The sequence below is a fragment of the Haemaphysalis longicornis genome, unplaced genomic scaffold (assembly GCF_048455015.1).
Source record: "Haemaphysalis longicornis isolate Haplotype H1 unplaced genomic scaffold, Haemaphysalis longicornis Haplotype H1 scaffold_8, whole genome shotgun sequence".
Taxonomy (NCBI): domain Eukaryota; kingdom Metazoa; phylum Arthropoda; class Arachnida; order Ixodida; family Ixodidae; genus Haemaphysalis; species Haemaphysalis longicornis.
In genome coordinates this window covers 110,286,027-110,302,580 of record NW_027526445.1, presented here as the reverse complement: position 1 = coordinate 110,302,580, position 16,554 = coordinate 110,286,027, and the positions used below count along the sequence as shown (strand labels likewise).

Genomic DNA, 16,554 nt, shown 5'->3' with positions numbered 1-16,554 from the left:
CGACTGATCACTATATTTTTATTTTGGGTAATTATAAATTACTCGTGTACATATTACGTCGCTGTAGCAGAAAATATAAACGTCTCGCTATGTTTAGTGAGTTTTCTTGGTTAAAAAACATCTGTCGTTGCTGGAGTGTTGCTGAGTGAGCAACCACAACCAAATCTGCCAAACTAAACAGAGGTGCATATTCTGTTCATGGCTTTTTTATAGTCTATAATTTCCTGTAAAGAAACGTCCGTATAACTGGCAGAAAAAAATATACCACTGGTCATACTTTCGCTCCAAATTACGTCCGATACAAACGTATAAAATCTATTTAAATTAAGGAATAAATCCTCTTTTGTTGACGATGCCGCTAAGCGTAAGGCTGCGCGCACTTAGATTCTCTGAGGTGTAAATATTGTCATGCAGGCAATATGTGGACCCCAAAGAAAGGAAGGATCTAGTGGAACTGAAATTTATTGAAGCGAATTTGAACAAAAGAAAGAGAATGAAACATTTATTTCGCTTTGAACCCAGATAAGATGGCTGCCCAAGCGGCAGTGGCCGATTGTTAATGTTTGGAAGCCCCACCGGTTCATATTGGCTTCCAAGCTATCAGCCACCCATCGGTACATCAGCTGAAAGATTAATTGGGCGTGAAGTAAACGGTGACCGGTGTAGCATCACACAGAAATCTCATCGGAGGCCAAGCTTTGGCGAAGCGATAAAAGCGGTCAGAGTCAGAGGGTATTCCGTGAGCCTGACGTATATAAACACGTCGCTTGACGGGCGAGCAGGCAAAGCGAAGCAAAAAGTAATTACTAGAAGACCGCAGCACGGCGTAACAAAACAGGACCTGTTCAAACTAAAGTGCAGCGTAATAAAATAGCGTGGGAGATTGCGTTACGCGTTATGTAGGCATCGGTAATATGTGTGTGCTAATGCAACGGTGTTCGGCGGACGTTTTGCGATGTGCGCTTCCGCGCATCCTTCGTATGCGAATCTTCGGTGTGGATGGACGGCCGGACGGACGGACGGCCGGACGGTGTGGACGGACGGTTGCGTCTGTTTCTTGCCATTTAAACCGCCGTAATGGTCCTTTAGGCGCCTGTGTGTTTTGGCGTCGGTGACTCTATTTCAAGTATATCTGCCTGGTGGAATAGAATAGCGCCGTTTGCCTACTGCTGCCAACGGTTGAAACGTGTTTTCCGTTTCCTCTTTCAGAGCGCGGTACGTGATAGCTTGCACTCGTTTTCGCTTAAACTTGAACTTTGTTTAAGAGACAAAGCCGCTTTGGGGCTCCGGCTGTCAGCGTCTCTTGTTGTCATCGTCTGATGTAGTCACGGTACTAAAACACCGGGACACCTAGAACGTAACACACATTAAAAAAGGTGTACAATGAATAAAAAGGGTTCACTATAAACTAATATTATTTAGAGATTTATGAAACGCTCCCTGTCCGCTTCAGCACTCTTGAAGCACAAGGCGAAGCTGTTTGTAGGTGGGTTATAATCTGTGTTACATTCAAATACCCACCGGCTCTTGACGCTAGGCCTGATCGGGTCGGGTGTTCAGTCGAAGAATAAAACGGCATACTTCCCTGGTGCGGGACCTCGCTAATCACCGAAGACGAACCCCCAGGGAGATGCGCGGGCATTTTACTGCGCTCGCGTTGACCCCGGCCACTACACCGAACGGGCAGATGGGGCATCCAAATTGCTTAAACCAGTTTAAACGTAAACGAGGGCGTTACCGCCTCAGCAAGAGCGCGATTACTCCTCTCACCGGCGCTTCTCAAGCGCCCAATCAGCGCACACCGTGTGAAAAGTTAAATACTTACAATCTTTGAATACACTTCTACCCTGCATGCTTCGTACCTCCCCAGGTTTCACGTTAGTGGGGATGGACCGGGATTTTTTCAACAGTTGGTCCGCTTGAGTGCTGCACAGTGTTGTTGGTTCTTGTGAAGAATTAAGCTGTTAGATACACGTGCTTTTATTCGAGTGAGGCCAGTTCTAGATATTCTCTTTCCGCCTTTGTTTTTCCAAGCAAGCTGCCGTTCTCCCGCTGCAGGTTTAGAACGTGCAGCATGCGTTGAAGCAAGACTCGTGCGCACTGCGAGACGTATGGATGTATTAGGCTGGCGTCATTAACCGCTACCTACAAATGAAGCTTTCATTTCATTATTTTAGTTAGCTACGTAGGGGTATTGCCGAGCAACAAAGAAATAATGCTGCCGTTGGGCTTCGTCGGCTTCGTTCGCTTCTGGGGCTTCATACGAGGCCGAAAGGAGCTACCGCTACAGCAACACGGTAACCAGTTTAATATTCAACCCACTGAAGTAAGTTAGTAGCGTCGCTCATAACTGACACTTTATTTAGTTACCCATTAAAAATATAATGCATTAAAAGGTCATACAGGTCTCTCATCTACCTCCAGGCTGCCAGATGTCTTGCAAAAAAAACGTGTTAAAGTTCGCGCGTTTTCAATGCATTGTGCAGTGTGTTGCCTAGTAGTTCCTGGTTCCGTGTTGTTAGAAAACAAAACTTCCGCTAATACAACGTTGAAGGCACGACATTCCTGTTTGTTGCAATTACTTCCTTGTATGACTACAGTAGGCACAAGAAAATTACGCGGAACTGCTGGCGTATTGCTTTGTCTCTTGCACCTTTTTTAGAAGGATTGCAAGTTGGGCTAGTTGGAAAGACATTCGTGGATAAAACCAGCACAAACTTAAGCGAAGGCAAAGGAAGTGAAACACAAGGAAACCGCTTTTCTAGCAACTAAGGTTTGTTACCAAAAAAGGGAATATAAAGATTTAACACAAAACAATAGAAAACACAGAGCATAATCGACTTATGACTCCCCCGCTTCATCTTTCTGCCAAGCCTGTCATATACAGAACGCAACTTGTTGCGAGCTGTGATAGGCATTTGTATTTTATATTGCTGGCCCACTTTTTTTAGGCGGTGCGTGATGACGGCAACGGGATGACGGCAACGTTTTAAAGACGATAGTCTTTCCTGGGGTACTTAAGCGAAGAAATTTTGGTCTGTGTGTATGTCTGCCTGTCTGTCTGTCTGTCTGTCTGTGACTCGATTCAGGCAGCGGCCAAAGTAAAACCGAAACTGCGCACAGTTTTATATACCCACAACCAGATGTAAAGTCTAAGTCCGGTTTTAATGTTCATACCTGTCAACGTTGTTAAACCATATAAAAGGCAGAAAATCAATATATATAGGCAGAAAATCAAGTAATTTTATAAGTAATATTTGCACAGTTCCTTTATTAGAAAATTCACGGATGCTTGGTTTTTTAGTGCTACATCAACTGCAGAAAACTGTCGCCTGCTGTTGCCCGCGCGACCAGGCAGTTTTAAAAAAATCAAAGGGCAACAGCGACGGAAGATTCCACTAAGCAAATGCAATGTTCCGCTTGGAACGCTCGTGGAGTAGGGCAATGTGTTTCTATAAACGTTCGAGTCGGGTGCCTCGATTCACGTGAGAGAGAAAGAGAGAGAGAGAGAAAAATTTTAATGATACTGACGAGGTTTGTCCAGCAAAGAGCCTGACGTGCTAGGTCAGGTGAAAAATAAAGCGAGTGCGAAAAGATAAATAAAGAAAAGAAAAGAAAAGCAAGAAGGGAAGATAGAAAGAAGAAAAAATCATAAAAAGAAAAAAAGTACGGTGAGAATTAGAGTCGTAGGCAAGTTCAGTAGTTCGGTATAAAAGGAAGTGTTGAAGTATACTCGAGGAAATGTTCGCTTCAAGTTGAACACAGTTCTGAGACCCCGGAGTAGCCTCACGGGACGCGGCACATTCAGTTTTACTATAGCAGCCCTGCTGAAGACATACAAACGCGAAATGTTCACTTTGACATTTCGCAGAGGTTAAGAATGTAAAGATGAGAAACGCGGTTCTATATCACACGTATCACCAATGTTCACCACTGTTAAAGAGTGTTGACTAGACCCAAACTACGGAGGAAGCTGAGAAAGGCATTCGTCCCACGTGGGACCATTTTAGCACATGACCAGGCGCCAAACACATCATGCAGCGTAAGACGCTATGTGGGTAGTTTGCCCAAAGTCACTGCAAAGGAGAGTTTGGGTGTATCGTATCGTCTACACACACAGATGACATGGTGAACGTCTTCTGGACAGTGGCAGTCTTCACACAATGGTGAGCTGGACTGCTGAAGCTTAAAACGGAAAAGGCGTGTGTAGGCGACGTTCAAACGTATGCGGTGTATTACAGATGCGTCGTGCTTGTTGAGACAAGGCGGTAACTTGAAAGTACATTCTCGGTCAACGGAGTAGAGTGGTCCATAGCGCCGTAATGGAGCAGCCCATATGGAAAGCTGTACTTGCCGCGCAACACAAGACTTCAGTGCGGCCGCATCTTTCCTGGACAACGGTACAGCCGCAATAGGAACCTCGTGACTGTGAGCTTGGGAAGCCGTAGCTCTGCTGTTGAATTGCCTGATTCATCGCAACGAGCCGGAATCCACTGGAGTTCCATGAGGTGGTGAGCACTGACGGTTTGGTAGTCTGAAACGCGAATGTCTCAGTGTAGCTGTTGAATAGGAAAAGACTGAAGGCATTGAAGGGGCGCGCGGGAATCTGTAAAAATTGCCCGTTGACTGGCTGGCTGGGTGGTGATGCATTGAAGGGCCGCACGCATTGCGGCGAGCTCAGTCGCTGTAGATAATCTCCTGTGGCTGAGTTTTTTGGTGATCGTGGTTTGCAACGCCGGGATATAAACAGCAATCGTTGAGGAACCTTCGGTGACTGAGCCATCAGTATATATGTGGGTATGGCAGTTGTATTTGCTGTGTAGCAGTTGCAGAGTAAAAAACGTAAGAGCTGGAGCGGAAAAATCTGCTCTTCACCTGATTCCTGGAACGGTTGTGTGAATACTCATGGGTGGGAGCAACCATAGCGGGTACGAAGAGAGAGATGGGGCCTGGTATTGTTGCGGCAAGAGGTCGCCCAGATCTGGAGCATAGGACTCAGCCAATGGGTGGTTTGGTTGTCTTGTCACAAAACGTAAACCTGCATGAAGCAGTTCCTGTTTACGCAACGCCATCGGAATCAAACGTCGACATTCAATGATAGTCCACACAGTGGCTGTCGTTTTTGGGACGCCAATACACACACGCAGTATGCGCGCCTGCATGCTTTCTAAGGCCTTTAGATTTCCTGCTGAAAGGGGAAACAAGGCAGGAAGGCTGTAGCGTAGTAGACCTTCGCAGAGAGCGTCGTATAGACGAAGAAGCGAGTATACTGTGCAGCCGCCAGAGTTGCTAGAAAGCATTCGGAAGATGTTGAAAAATGATGTGAACTTTTCTTTCAAACTTCGAATGTGTGGTGTCCATATCAATAATCTGTCAAATGTAATGCCCAGAAATTTGTGATTTGCGACGTACGGTAATGGGATTCCCATTAAAGTGAGCTCATACCGTGTAACGCCTCGCTTAGTGAAGGCGATTGCCGCTGATTTTATAGCGAAGATTTCGAGTCCGCGCGCCGCAAGAAACGCTGAGATGGAATCTATTCCCCGCTGAAGCCTCACACGGAGTACACGCCGATTGCGCCCGGCGCACAATATGCAAATATCTGCGTATAGGGAAATCGCGACAGGCCGTGGCAAACACTTTTCGATTCCAATGAGGAAGATATTAAAAAAATCACGCCATATCCACGGAATGAATGATGATAAGTGGGGCGAAGCTCGAGAGGGGGAGATCATTGGTAACCGTAACTCTCCCGTGAAAGGTCGCCCATTACATCATTAAGAAAGACGTAAGACTGTGTGCGTACATTGTACAAATCAACTTTTATTTTCGGAGTCAATGCTCCCAGGCCCAGACCTGGTGAAAGACCCCGCGCCATCGAGGACTACCCCGCACCTCCACCACAATTTGTCACGTAGGATGGGACACAACGGTAAAGAAAGAACTTTTATTTAGGGCGAACTTGTGCCCGAACAAGACGAGAGGAAACGAGCAAAGGTCCTTGCGTCTCGTTCGATCTCCGAGAACGACTGCCTGCGTTCGTGGCGTGATCTCTTGCGTGATCTCCCCCTCGCAGTGCACGTGCGCTCGCGCCTCCGTTGGCGAACACAGACAAGCTCGCGCTCCCGGTGCCGAGTTTGCGCTGCCGGTTGCAGCCGGTTCTTGCGCGTGCAACGCGGCCCACTTTGCGACATCTCCGAAAGCATGCGGCGGTCACGTACCACGAGACACAAGGGATGGACATACCCATGGCTTTAGGAGCTTCGCCCCTAAAAGTGAAAAGTTCTGTACTCAATACTCCACCTTGCGGAATGCCACGAGTTACGCTGTGCTTCTGTGTGTCGCCGTCAGAGTTGGTCATAAACATGGCTCTGTCGCTGAGATAATTCGACAGCCAGTCATACATACGGCCTCAAATACCTAACAAATTCATTTGAAAGCGGATAGCGTCATCCATGACCGAGTCATACGCAGCCTTGACGTCCAAAAACACCGCTATGACGGTGTTACGCTGTGCTTTCTCGCGCTTGACACAATTTCAGGGGCGAGAACATTATAAATACTGCTCCTGCCGCTTCGGAACCCGGACATCTGTGGCGGGTAAACATTTGTGTTGGTGAGGTCCCAATTCCAATCAAACCAGCACCATAGGTCGGTACGACTTAAGGTCTGTTGGATCTTGGCCTGGTTTTAATATTGGCACAATGCAAGCAGTCTTCCAGGTGGGCTGAAGACGACCAGTCATCCAGGATTGGTTGAAAATGTCCAGGAGAAATCTCTTCTCGGCATCCCGTAGATGAGAGAGTGCACGTAGGTTATGCCATCTTAGCCAGGGGAAGAAGTCTTGTTAACCGATGATAAAGCCATGACGAGTTCCGACAGTGTGAATGGGTCATCAGTAAAGGGCTTTTTATCGGATGGGCGTCCAATATCCGGAGCGGAAGTATCGTAGGCGACGTTGATGCAGCCGCAATTTTTCTACAGAACATCTCTGCGACGCCTAAGATTGCGAACGTATGGCGGAATGAAATCGAAATAATGGGTGGAGACACGTCGGTGGTGAGCGAAGAGTTTTGACAAGGCTCCATATTCTGGTAAGCGGCTTCCTGGGGTCCAACTTTGAGCAGAGGGATGTCCACTCAAGCTTGGCCAATTTGCACATGTGGCGCTGGATACGCTTCTGCAGGCTTCTGGATGCTCGAATGTCCAAAGGTGCCTAAGTTTTGCGCGCTCTTCTTTCTGCTCGCCGGCGTATGGGCCGAAGCCTTTCAAACTCTGCGTCGGCGACATTGTATGACTTGGGTAATATTGAAGTCTTCGTGCTCGTTTTGCGCGTTCTAGCCATCGTGCTTACGAAGTCATCGTAGCACAACACTGAACCCAGGCCCTCTTGGATTGCTGTGGCGAAAACATCCCAGTTGGAGAATCGGACCTGATGTTTTAGATAACCTCCTCGAACACCATGGAGTGTTATCTAAGTAGAAAGGTGGTCGCTACCATGGGATTCAATGTCCACAAAACCAGCGTATTCTGGAAAGCAGCACGGAGGAAACTATAGTGATGTCGAAAACCCTTGAAACACCTTTGTCGAAAAACGTTGGTTCCCCGCTATTAAGTACAGCCATACCGTGCTAGAAAGCAATATCTAATAAGCGCTGTGCTTTGATCGCCGTTTTACGACTACCCTACGACGGGTTATGCTCATTGAAATCACCAGTGAATATATGCGGAGGTGGCGTAGCACGAAGGATACCCTCCAAACGGTCGCTATCTAATGCCTTTCGGGGTGGTATATAGGCGGCAATGACGGTGAAAGAGAGGCCTTCGATTTGCACAGTGGCTTCTACGTATTCGTTTGCCGCACTGGGCGTCACATTATGGTGTATCATGGTAAGGTCACTTCTCAGAGCTAGGAGTGCTCTGGTTGATGGCAAATCAGTTTTGGAGCCAAACACTGTGTACCCTGAAAGTCGTACGTCTTGAGATAGACGTGATTCCGAGATTGCTATAATAGGGAAGCGATGCTTGTCTACAAATCTGCGGAAATCTGGTAGACGTGAATGCAGGGCACCCGCGTTCTATTGAAAAAAACTCCCACCTCCCCTCGCGGGAACCCTTGTGTAGATGCGACGCATAGGGGGTTCACGTTGCAGCGTTGGACAGCGGAGGAACGGCGCTGGAACGATGGAGCGGAGCGGCGCAGGCACCGTGTTTTATAGCGCGCATAACGGTGAGGGGACGCGCCAGCGCCAGTGCGTCTGCCGCGGCTATGACGCAACACAATCCAACACAATCCACTTTAATCCAATCCAATCCAAATCCAATCCAACCCAATCCAAGCCAAGCCAAGCCAAGCCAATCGAATCCAATCCAATGCCCCTCGCGAGAGAGTGTTCGCTATCGGAGAGGAGAGGGGGTGAGCGGCGGAGAGCGCAGCTGGCGTGGCCAGGAGAATGGGGGAGGGGCGGACGCCGACGACGCCGGATGCAGGGACAAGGCGGTTGAATGAGATGCGGTCGCATCTAAAATTGTGGCTGTATTGCGAATTTGTTGCATTTTAAGAATACTTGCTGGAGTCGTAACCCCTACAGCCATTGACTGAGGAAGCGAACTGCAGATTCGATGAGTGTCATAAGTGCGGCAGCTTCTGGCGAAGAAAATGAAGCCAGGAATGTACGCATGGCCTCCGCAATAAATAGAATTATGGAGCTTAGTTTCCCAACAACTTGTTGATTGAAGGTTTCTGTGTGACTTTTAAGACTCGTACGAGCGGGCGATTTTGACGATTCACGTGCGTCTCCGCCGTACGGCAGGGCTGTCATCAAGGCACACGACTTGGATAAGTGGAAGTCGGTAAATGTAAATTAAGTTGAGCAAACCTCTAGCGTGTCGGAGGGCAAGACGGGAAAGGAACAGCATGAGAGGTTAGCGGGAAAGAGAAGGAAGGCATTTACGTGAAAGGGGCGCCAGTGGACTATCGCATTTCGACGACATTTGCAACGAAAAGAGAAGACACGCGGCCATTTTTTTAGCTTTTGTGTGTACTGTGTAACATCCCTACAGCCGGATTTTGTTTTTAAAAATTTCTAAAAAAAGTTCTTCCCATCTCCATGACAAGCGGTCCTGTGGAAATCCTGCCTGCCTTAACTTTTTACTGTTTATCTGTTTTACTGTTTTACTGTATTGAATCTGTTTATCACCAAGTATGAATTACGAAAATTGCGCAGAATAAACAAACAGAGGAAGAAAGACAGACAATGCGCAACTCACAACTATTTATTTGCAGGGAAAGAAGTAGCCTTATATAGGCTTCTACATGACATAAAAACACAAAAGCAGATAGTAAAATCGATGACAACACCACAATCCTCAGAGCCCGCCTACCGCTTGCTGTCTAAAAAACGAAATTCATTGCTAAAAACTGATAAGGACGGTTCACTGATGCACCCCTCGCGATTTTTTGAATGGAGTACGCTTCTGAAAGCTCACGCGCCACAGTGTCCCGGCTTCTGTTCATGATAATACTTTCTTTTGAGGCGCGGCGTACAACCACAATCACGGCAATGAATGGGCAAGTGTGATCCAGTGCCGTTCTTGATAGATAAATCGTGTTCCCTGAGGCGATAATTTATGCAACGTCCACTTTGCCCAATATATACCTTGTCACATGTGAGCGGTATCTGGTACACAGTGCCAACTTTCCATCCCACGTACTTCATGTCGTGCTTCTTACCGCATGGATCAGGCTTCTTTTTTCCGCTGATACGACTGCACAACCCACCCAGCTTGCATGGTGCAGAAAACACAATGGGCACCCGATATTTCGTAGCAACCCGCTTAAGGTTGTGAGCCACTTTATGGGAATATGGCACCACGTCAGGCCTTGTTTTATTTTCGACTATCACCTGAGGTTTGACCCGCTTACGCTTAAGTTTTTGAAGCAGCGCCTCCGATAGAGCCGACAGTAGCGAACGAGGGTACCCGGCATCCAATAGTCGAGAGACCTGGGCGGCAAAACTGGTTTGCATACGATGAGTACAAGACTATTGAATAGAGGACTCCAAGCACATGAAGGCAATCGCATGTTTTACAGTTTTTGAGTGAGCTGATTCAAATGGCAGGAGCCCTTTGGTCGCGCGGGGACAAAACATCCAACACACATGTTTTCTGCTACGCAGAAGTCAATGTCTAAAAACCTAAGCTTGTGTCCTTTTTGCATTTCGTGCGTAAACCTCAAGCTGCCGCCCAATGAATTAGCAATGAATTTAGTTTTTTAGACAGCAAGCGGTAGGCGGGCGCTGAGTATTGTGGTGTTGTCATCGATTTTACTATCTGCTTTTGTGTTTTTATGTCATGTATAAGCTTATATAAGGCTACTTCTTTCCCTGCAAATAAATAGTTGTGAGTTGGGCATTGTCTGTCTTTCTTCCTCTGTTTTTCTATTCAGCGCAATCTTCGTAATTCATAATGCACCAACTAGCCCAACAGCACATTTTACTGAAGTTGTCACGAAGTGTTGGCGTGACTTCGAAACCGCTGAACGAAAACACGATAAGGCAATGGCCTTCTTAATATGCTTAGTATAGACCGATGAGAAGGTCATCAAAGGCTTGACAGATGGTTGCGCATACGTCCAGAAAGCCTGCTCCTTTTCAAACCGACGATACAAATTCAGATAGATGTTGTCCTGTTTCATTGCCGTTCTGTTTCGTTCTGTTTCGTTGTTAACCTTCTGCGATTGTCACTGTGTGAAGCACATTTTCGGTGAAATTCTGGCATGTTTTCTCAAGAACGGGCCAAATAACTGCGGTCGTAAAAGGTTGTGTAGAAAAATAAATAACAGTAAGTGCAGCACGTTTCATGTTTGAGAGCGATTGTTAACAGGCTAAAAGTTTGCGCTGAATATTTTCACAGGTACATGTGTTCACGAGGGTGCTAGGTATTGTATTTAGCAATCAGCGTGCATTTAGCATTGCAATTAAGATTTGTACGTTTTACAGGCGCTGCAACGTAAACGTCTTTCCCCTGGACAAGTGGAGGATGCAGCAGATAGACTGTTCTACAATAGTGCTGTTGAACTACATACGGTGCTCATGGCAGGCTGGCATATTACCGAGCAGACGGGTCTTGTTTACATTTCCATTATGATCGGCGTTCGTGAACATATATTTTAACATTGATTGGTGGTTAATGGAACGTTTTCTATTTTTTGTACTATGTTGCTTGGTTTTTGCGTTGATTAAAGTTGTTATTCTCTGTTTCTTACTTTCTCTTATGTTGCAGTTTCTACTGAACAAAATTGTTTTCGATTCATAACATTTTCAGCTGTGCACCTGTGGTGAATAAATCTGTGATATGTTCATAATAAACGTGTAAGGAAAGTGAACTGGTGTGTTATCGTGCTCCTTCAACGCCTTCACCTCAAATCATTGAATTTTTTGTTGAGGAACTTGTTGGTCCATACAAAATCATGATGGTCAGCGCCTATTCGATGAGCTGCCTTGCAGCCTGAAATATGTTTTACGCATGTCATTGACAGAAAATATTTAATACGTACACATCAAATAATTTTATTTATAAAGGCATGTATAAAACTTAAGCCCGGCTACGAGGAAACACATAGAATAAGCATTGGCCATGAGAACTGGGCAGACAGCCAGAAATATGCACGAAAATAGCATTTTATCCATGCATGGCCATTACCATGCCAACATGCTTTGACAAGCATTGTCCAATATTGGCGTTCCAGAGTTTGGGCCCTTGTTGGCTTGTCACCTTTGCCAAACACCAGCCAATAATGGCGGCTCAGGCATTGCCAAGCACGGACACATTGGCCACTGTTGATTTTTTATGCTTGGGCTTAGCAATTTTTACTGCTTGGTAGGGCGCGTACAAGTGTTGGTTACGGAAAAAATAAGTACAAGCGAAATGGAATGCATGGTTTTGCGGAAATGTAATGTTCGTAACCGACGCCCGCAGAAAACCTCCCGTCAAAGCAAGCAATCCCCTAACAACTGACCGCTCATGGGACGTGGGGCAGCTTCCAAAGGCCTTTCGCAATTACTGCCAACCCCTTGGTCACAGTGGCATGCGTAGAGCAAAGAAAAAAAGCAAAAGAAGTATGTACTTACGATTGGAATAAAAGCAGATGCACGTGTTGTTCGGCATACATTCCCACGATTCAATACTGTTTCCTTGGTTCTCCATCCCACACCTCGCTTGGCAGTTCGACTGCGTACATACTGAGTAAATTGAAAGAAGCAGAAAATAAGAAATGTCCCACTCTGCCCTAGCAGAACTAAACAGCAATAGACCACAGCTTACGTCAACACCCATTGTGTGACAACCACGGGTGTGACAGTTTAACACAAACTGTAAAGCTGTTCAGCAAAACGCCCAAATCCTTAAAGGGACACTGAAGTGAATTTGTCAAGCTCCCGTTTCTGCTTGCGTTGCGTAGACTGGCTCAAATTGACACACTTTTCATCATTTATCCGGTTGATAAGTCGGTAATTATTTTATATAGCGCGAAAGAAGAAAAACTACCATGCGCGGTCTGAGGCGGCCTCAGCAACTAAAGGCTGCGACGACGGGAGGAGATGCACCGTGATTGGACAATGTCCAAGATTAGCATTCAAACAAGTTTCGGTTTCACTTCTGTAAAACAACACGCTTGACATCCCATTGCATTGTTTGATGGCAATTCTCTCAATATCTCAGTAATCGTCGTACCACGGTTATGCCGTGTTGTCGGCTGTAAAATGCCTAAGATAAGCCTCCCATGACGGCTTGGAATCCTAGCTATCACTAGCCGAGGCCTACGCAGTGGATGAACGCCCTCCGCCTCACCGCAGACGCTCAAATATAATGCGCTTTCCCCCCATATTTGAAGCTTGCCTCACTCATGCCTGTATCGTAAAAAGCGTGTTCGCACCAGGCCAAGAGTCTGTTGATTCTGGCCTTTGTCCACTGCCCGCAAGCAGTCGGTGCGTATGGCAACAGCACGCCAACGAGAACTGGCTAGCGCGTTAGTGTCAGCCTGCGCGCGTTCTGCGAACTAATTCGTGGATCAGCGAACGTTACGGCCCAAAAATGGTGAACTCAGTATAGAAAACATCGGTCGAAAACGAAAAAGTTAACTTACAAAAACAAAAATGTACCCCCGGGGATTCCAACTTCTGACTTGAAAAATAACATGCCTAGCAATCCACAATACTCGGCCACGGGCGAGCACTGACGCTGTTGGTTATATAGGATATATATTCTATAACCAGTTTACACTTTTATTTAGTTTTAGCATTTCAAGCAGCTTAGGTGACTATTTCTTGTATAGCGCTCGTGCAGTAAGCATCCCCCAAACTTCCACAATATCTCACGTCTAGCAATTGCATTTCTTAGACGGAAAAGCGTTCGCAGATGTGTGGTCGTGCTGCTGACCGCTGTGCTTGCTCACCCAGCGCAAAAAAAGGACTTCCTGCTCCCTAGTATTGCGCTGTACGGTAAAAGTTTCAGTTCATTTTATTTCCTTGGTACCTACTTCACTGACTTCTGCCTTCAAGTGGCCTTAGATTTTCCTACTAGCGTACCAGTCAGCGAAGTGTCGCATGTGCGCTTGTGTGAAGCGACCCGGACTCGGAGCTTGATACAATGTACAAACTAACATAGTAAACAAAGGCACATTCTTCCATTCACAAACGTGTGGTGGCTCAGTTTCAACTGAGCGAACGAATTGCGACGACTCGTCGGCGGCCGGCGGAGTCAGAGTGAGGCGGCCGCTGGGCCGACTGACTCTGTCGGAAGGTCGGCGAGCCGTGCAGTAGCGCAGTCAAGCCAAGTCATTTCCTCCTGACGTCACACGAAAACGCCAAAGAAATGGGCGAGGATGCAGAGAGGAGGACAGGACTTTTAATTGATTTTTCTACTAAACAAATCCGCGTAAACGCACTCAGAGTGGTCTAAACATGGTCTATGGATACCGGACAACAATTTGCGCTAGTAAACCCGCAATCTTTACTAATCCCTTCAGTGTCCCTTTAACTAAAGAAAATGAAAGACGTGGGAAACACCCGTCCTCCCTCATCCCGAGCGCATTAGTACTGTCGTGCTTAGAATGGCGTACCGAACGCGTGAAAACTAACTCCATTACATAAGTAGTGTATGAGTGAAGCCTGAAGATTATAGTGATTATTATGTATGTACAGTTAAACCTGAATATAACGAAGTCGACAAAAATTCGTATTTTTTTCTTACACGCAGGTTTTTGTTACATGCAGGTCTCGAGTTAGGGCTCGCGTGAATGAAACAGGTACGAAACCAAAATGCTAGGAATAAGTGATTTCACACGGATTTATTTCACAATAAAAAAATTGCGTGATTTAAAGTCTGCTGCTATCGCAGGAACTTGGCTCTACACGGCGCTCCACAGAAGCAAGAGAACTTACTCCCGTATTTACAAATGTAACTTTGTTATACGTTTTGCCTTTCGACACCTTTGGTGCCAAATACGTTTCAAGAACCAACCCTATGCTGAAAGCGCGCCTTTTCGCGAACGTGATGCTCTTTTTGTACTCAAAATTGTCGAGAGGGTACTTGCTCGGATACTGTACTTGGCAGCCATGTTCTTCGTCGTCGCCAGCGGAGACGACGTTGAAAATTTTTAAAAATTGCGAGCTTGTCTTGAAAAGCAAAACTTTCCATTTTCTTGCATGAGAACTTGTAACTGACGAACTAACTGCACAGATAGGAGTGGAGAAGCGCGACTACACCCCGAAGGCTGGCCTATCACCTAACCGACCTCGTACTCACACGAGGAAAAGCATCATACTTACCGGTGCGCGCGAAATTAGCTGTATTAATTAATTCCTCGAGCCGATTTTTGAGAAAAGGGGAAAGAAGCAATGACTGATCAGCGTAGCGAATGCTTTACATCCGCGATAACCGTCGCAACGCCTTCGTTCCACAAAGGTCGCGAACACATGTTTCAATCGGGCTGGCGATGGGAATTTGAAAATTTCGTTAAATCCCGAACTTCGTTACAAAGAGGTTTGCTACATACACGTTTAACTGTATATCATCGGCCTCTTTAGGGCCACCTTAGGACGAAGAGCTCTCCCGGACAGTTCTCACTGCTCCTATTCTGCAGGGTCCGGGTAGATTCTTTTCCGCAAAATTTTCTGATTTCACCCCTCCGTGCAGTCACTGCTCCAACATTTAGTTCCACACCTCGGTAGCATTTGGCCACTACCCTGATCGTCCACCCAATTCTCCGCATTTCCACCCCCATGTCCACCCAGTTCCTCCCTTTCCCCTATCTCTTGTCTTGCTCTTCTTTCTCCTTTTCCGATTCTCCATCCCACCCGCTATGGTACTTTCTCCTCCCCCTAACTTCTGTTTCCCGATCGTATGTTAGTCATCACGCATAAATAACTTCACTCTCCCATCAGTTGATTGACACCCACCCGACTGTTATTTATGGGGTGCATACTTTGTCGCAGTGCATCACTCTGCAGTAACGGCGACCGGTAAGCCATCGATGGTGAATTATCACACACGTATCACCCTGATGAGTGTAAAACTGATTGGTCATTGCCGATGGGTAACAGGTGACCACCAGCTGCTATTGAGACGTGAGTTCATGACCAAGTTTTTGAAAGGGGCCATGAAGAGAAAATACAACCTGGTTCAGTTCGAAAGAACTAGCCTTTGGTAACTTACTCAGCTCAACGCCATCCACGAACTCTTTCAGGCGAAAAATGGCCGGAAATATCGAGAAATTCAAACTTCGCGCTACATTGACAGAATATAGGCATCAGTGACGTAGTAAAGACCAGCACTGGAAGCAATCAGTGTGTTATATTGCATGTTTCCGTACAACTGACGCAATCAAACGAACCAAAGGGCTCCACTACAATTGCCAGTCAAGTTTCATAGCAGCGGCTTTAGTCGGCGGCTGGCGATCGCACAAACGGGATTCTGAGACAACATAAAGATGTACCTTGAAAGACACTAGGGACTCGCCATTGCTCAGTCTTTTTCATTTAATATCTTAATATCTCCTTTCTTCCACTGAAGTTTGCGATAAAATTAGCGTCATTGTTATCGGTACAAAGGAGCGTTTTTGATCAACCAAACTTTTATTTTTACCTGACGGCCGCTTGATGATGGAGGAGAAGAAAATTGTACAATTGTAATCTGGGAAGAGCAGTCTTTTAATGAACCATACTTGTATGTTGTCTTCATGGGCACTTGCAGAACGCGGAGGAGATGACATGAGGGTAGCGGCAGTACACAATGCTACAAGTTTTTACGTAGGCTCAGTTTGCCCTACACCTGTGCTTGTAGCCAGGCGTACAGTAATATGAGCGCGTGAAGTTCAGACTTACGATCGGACACCCCGCAGTGACAGGAGCTGCTGACACATTGTGGCTGGACGAAGATGTCTGTGTTGGCCCAGGGGCGACACGCGTCTTCACAATCTGCCGCGTTACTGCACGTTGCTGCACAGCGAGGGAGGCGAAAAATAGAGGATCAGCATTAGGAATTCGAATTTGGGCA

General features: G+C 46.5%; 1 protein-coding gene across 4 annotated transcripts in view; it reads right to left on the bottom strand.

Annotated features, from left to right (window-relative positions):
* LOC144150147 (uncharacterized) overlaps nt 1-16,554 on the bottom strand; it is a 37,283-nt gene that overhangs the window by 12,827 nt on the left and 7,902 nt on the right. For all 4 annotated transcript variants that reach the window (XM_077681983.1, XM_077681984.1, XM_077681985.1 and 1 more), the window contains 2 exons: nt 16,383-16,496; nt 12,132-12,242 (listed from right to left, as the gene is read on the bottom strand). In XM_077681983.1, coding sequence (XP_077538109.1) covers nt 12,132-12,242; nt 16,383-16,496 — 225 coding nt within the window. The remainder of the gene's footprint in view (nt 1-12,131; nt 12,243-16,382; nt 16,497-16,554) is intronic.